A 5000-nucleotide genomic window follows, 5' to 3' on the forward strand; every position below is an offset into this window, starting at 1 on the left:
CTGCATCGGCGGGAGAAAGAAACAGGAAAATTTGGTTTTATGAGACATGTTGATAAAGGTCGAATTACCACCGTGAAGGATTTGGAATGGCGACGTTTCGAGAGTTAGCCCTTTATCAGAGCGAATGAAGGAATTGTGGGTGTTGTTGGTTTTTATGCGGGTATGGGGGAGCTTTGCCATTGGTGGATTTGTGAATAAATTAATGGAATGAGAGGCGTTCACTGATTCCGTGAGGATAGAGTGTACCTAGTTGAAAGTTGAATTTTTGTTCCAGATTCTTGCGGCTTTGTGTGTTCTCGTCGTGTAAGGATAGGTCGCAAATTGTCATGTTGTGGTGGGAATGATTAGGAAGATTAAAATGGCGCGCAACTGGTTTTGATGCATCTGTGTTCGCGAAAGCGGTCCGCCAATCTTCTCCCTGTTTCGCCTGTGTAGGTGTCCTTACATAGTGTGCAGGTTATACAATAGATGACATTTGCGGAGATGCATGTAAAGTGGTCAATGATTTTAACAGATCAATTCGGTCCTGAGACACTCTATCCTCGCGAAATCAATGAATGCCTCTCATTCCATTAATGTAGTCACAAATTCATGTTGCCATATTTCCACCAATGGAAAAGCTCCTCCACCGCCCTGACCCGCATAAAAACTAATAACACCCACAATTCCTCCGTTCACTTTGACGAAGGGCTAACGCTCGAAACGTCAGCTTTCCAAATCGTTCACGGTGGTAATTTTACCTTTATCAACACGTTTGATAAATCCATATTTTCTCATGATAATACATGTACTTGAAAACAATGAGGACAGAAAATCAAAACAAGGGAAACTTTGACAGCGTGCGCCTATGAAGTTCATGGGTTGAAACAGATTACGTTTGTCAAATTCAACCTTTTACAAGAATCTCGTTCAAACGTCATTTAACTGTACACTTAATGACGTGCATTTGAAACATGGGAGCTGTTCTCTTTTTGGCCATTGAGAACGAAGTAATTTTTCATGTATATTATCACAAATTAAATATAAAGAAGAAATGTAAAGTCTTAAGCCTCATTTACACTAGCACGTTTTCCTTGACAAGTTTTTCCTTGACAATTGTCCTTGTTCAAAAACTAGTATGCTAGCCATTTACACTGCCAAGGAAACATGTCAAAGAAAACTTGCTAGCGAAAACGAGGCTTTACCCCAATCTGAACATCTTTGTCGTCGCCTTCTGTGGCCGGAATCCAATAAAATTGCACATTAGTAAATCCGTTTTCTTCTGTGGCTCGTATCAAATTGTAGTTTGATGTCGGGTCGTTTCGTGGCACTGTAAATCCCGTGCTTCGGTATCCCTGTGCGTAAAAGACAGCGATTTGTAGTCAAGACTATCGAAATTTAATTGATTTGTTAGCATGGTTTCTAAATAGGGAGTTCAAAAGAGACAGTCGGCTATGTCAGAGACAATCATGGTTGCTGTCACATTTGATAGGTGTAACACTAGTGTTGACACTACTCTAGTGTCAACGCTCTGGTGTTTTGAATCCCTGTAGGAACAATGAACAATACAACTTGATTTGACAGTAGTGTTAATTTCCCTATTGCCACCGTAACCAATGCCATGAAACAATATTATTATTATTGGCTAAAGACGAAAATTAATCGTTCTACACGTGCGGCACGCAGATTTGTACAATTCTCTTTCTTATTGACTGAAGCAACATCGCGGTGAACATTTGTTGTAAAATTTATTGCTTGCCTGCCTGTCCTAGGATTTTCGAACATCTAAAAAATGGTATAATTGCCCATTTTAACGGATTTTTACCTCAAAAAGGTCACCTAGAATTTTCGGGAGCCTTTTTTCAGGCTAAAATTTTCGAAAAAGTAAGTTTTGATCCCTAAAATTTTCGGACCACTAGACTTTCAGCTAGGAAATCCGAACAGATGAAAAATTTTTAGGGGATAAAAATATGCCTATATCTACGATTTAAATACGTTAAACAATGCTATGTTTAAGTGGTTTTGAACTATATTCCCGTTGGGTGCCCCTGACAAACCAGAAAACATTGTTGGGGAAACTGTTTCCCGAAATGTTTCCTCGACGCGCAAACGAGGAAACATTTGCTGAGGAAGCAACATGTTTCTGAGAAACAGTTTTGCTTCCCAGGAAGCAAATTTTGCTTCCTCGACAACTGTTTCCTGGGGCCGTAAACGGGAAATGTTTGTTTCCGCAACAATGTTTCCGCAACATTGCTTCCTCATTCGTGGGCGCCTTAAGGTCGTGACGACAATGCACGCATTCAATAGAAAATCTCCTCATTCTCTCTTTTCGCTTCAAATCCGTCTGTACCAACCCTGTTATAGGATAACTTCTATTTTGAAGAGACGTTTTCGTTGCGGTAGCCGTCGTCGTTTCTTAAATACTTTCCTAATGTCGTTGACAGGGGCAACGTTAGACTTGCCACAAGTCGACCTCTCAATAATCCCAGGAGAAAGTGTTTTGGCGAGCGTATCGTGACTTTTCGTACGCGAAGTGGATTTGCGAGTGGATTCCGCGCGCATCTACTTTCGAAAGTCTAGGGCAACATAGACGTCACAGTAAATACTTTTGCGACTAACGAAAGGAACGTGCTGCAAAAAACATTAAAATCGCCTTTAAAAGAGTTTTTCATGCGCAGGGGCAACCAATAAATCATTTACGCATCAAAACGTGGAATGCACGTGTCTAGCCTCCAAAAGCTATGGCTTTGGCTCTTTAAATGCAAGGACTCTGCTCCGAGACTTTTCTCTTCTTGTAGGTACTCCGGTTTTCCCCGTCTCCTCAAAAACCAACCAACGATTTGATATGGATTGATATCATTTCCTTGAGGTGTCCGATCAATACAGTTGTCACGAAAATAAAGTTCATTATTATTATTATTATTATTTAAAGTACGCGTTTGGAGGTTTTTTCGCTGTCGCCTTTTTGATAAAGTTTCAATCAGCCAGCTCCGTAAGCTTCACAGGTTGCTGGAAAAGTTCTGAGTTCTATCCAGAAGATCGAGGTCGTCTCAATCGCCCGCGTCGTCAGCGATCGTCTCTGGGTTGTGTTTGCATAAAATCGTCCCGATCGCCTCTTAACATTATTTGAAACGATTGGGGCGATCAGGATGATCATATGGAAAGCAGGCTTAAGAGCCAGCTACCATATAACTGGGTTGGAACAAACGATGCAAAAATAAAGGTAGAAAAATGAAAAGTTCATTGTTGTATAATTACGTCGTCGTCAAAACCCGAAATTTAGTTTCACGTTGTTGTTTGTGGAGTCCGGAAAGAAATGCACTTAAATGCTTGCCGCACGTGCAGCACGAAAATTTTACTTTCTTTTAACCAAATAATATTCTTGCTTTGTGGTGTTGCCGCTGCACGCGCCGAAGTGATCTTCACTTCTCATTCATGAAATTCCCTAATTTTTTTTAACACTCCTTTTTGAGTCGAATCAAGTCAAAGGAGTTCGGATCGACAGTCAAACAACTTGCGCAAAAAAAAAAAGAGAAAGAAATAAGCGATAAACTGTCACTCTAATCGCTTACTTACATTAAGGTATCCTGCATTTGATGCCACACCACCAAGAGCTATATCGTAGTTCAGCATTCGTCTTCCGTCAGCGGTTGTGGTGAAACCAACCGCGCACCAGCCTGTTGTTTTACAAGTCATGTTGAAGATCAACCTCTCATTGTTGTACGCCCATTGAAGCTTGAAATTATCACCACCAGAGTCAATGCTGGCGAAATTGAGTGCATCGACTCGAAGAAATGCACAAGAAAGCAAGATTCGCGACAGGAGAGCGAAGACATTTGTGGAGGGCTCCATTTGTTTTCCAACTGCGGCACTCTCGTCCGGCAGAGCCTTCCGTCTCTTTTGTTCAGTTGCCAACACTATACATCAATACTAGATACTTTCTATAGTCTTATAGGATTAATCGTAACTTAACGTTACTTCACAGGCCCGTAACCAGTATGGGAGGGGGGGGGGGGGGGTTGGGGGGATCCACGGGAAACAAATTTTGCTTCCTCGACAACTGTTTCCGCAACATTGCTTCCTCGTTCGTGGGCGCCTTAAGGTCGTGACGACAATGCATGCAATCAATAGAAAACTTTCATTCTCTCTTTTCGCTTCAAATCCGTCTGTACCAACCCTGTTAAAGGATAACTTCTTTTTTGAAGAGACGTTTTCGTTGCGGTAGCCGTCGTCGTTTCTTAAATACTTTCCTAATGTCGTTGACAGGGGCAACGTTAGACTTGCCACAAGTCGACCTCACAATAATCCCAGGAGAAAGTGTTTTGGCGAGCGTATCGTGACTTTTCGTACGCGAAGTGGATTTGCTAGTGGATTCCGCGCGCATCTTCTTTCGAAACGGTCTAGGGCAACATAGACGTCACCGTAAATACTTTTGCGACTAACGAAAGGAACGTGCTGCAAAAAACATTAAAATCGCCTTTAAAAGAGTTTTTCGTGCGCAGGGGCAACCAATAAATTTACGCATCAAAACGTGAAATGCATGTGTCTAGCCCCCAAAAGCTATGGCTTTGGCTCTTTAAATGCAAGGACTCTGCTCCGAGACTTTTCTCTTCTTGTAGGTACTCCGGTTTTCCCCGTCTCCTCAAAAACCAACCAACGATTTGATATGGATTGATTTCATTTCCTTGAGGTGTCCGATCAATACAGTTGACACGAAAATAAAGTTCATTATTATTATTATTATTATTATTATTATTATTATTATTATTATTATTATTATTATTATTATTTAAAGTACGTGTTTGGAGGTTTTTTCGCTGTCGCCTTTTTGATAAAGTTTCAATCAGCCAGCTCCGTAAGCTTCACAGGTTGTTCGAAAAGTTCTGAGTTCTATCCGGAAGATCGAGGTCGTCTCAATCGCCCCGGTCGTCAGAGATCTTCTGGGATGATCTTCAGCCTGTCCGAGTGGAGACCGGGAATATTGAAGGCGAACGGAGTTAAATTCGACGTAATCGACTAAA

General features: G+C 41.4%; 1 protein-coding gene across 1 annotated transcript in view; it reads right to left on the bottom strand.

Annotated features, from left to right (window-relative positions):
- Positions 1 to 5000, bottom strand: part of LOC138006593 (uncharacterized) — an 8191-nt gene that overhangs the window by 2971 nt on the left and 220 nt on the right. The window contains exons 2-3 of the mRNA XM_068853027.1: positions 3556 to 3896; positions 1185 to 1334 (exon numbers count right to left, since the gene is read on the bottom strand). Of these exons, the coding sequence (XP_068709128.1) occupies positions 1185 to 1334; positions 3556 to 3896 (491 nt within the window). The remainder of the gene's footprint in view (positions 1 to 1184; positions 1335 to 3555; positions 3897 to 5000) is intronic.

This window comes from Montipora foliosa, chromosome 6, assembly GCF_036669935.1.
Source record: "Montipora foliosa isolate CH-2021 chromosome 6, ASM3666993v2, whole genome shotgun sequence".
NCBI lineage: Eukaryota > Metazoa > Cnidaria > Anthozoa > Scleractinia > Acroporidae > Montipora > Montipora foliosa.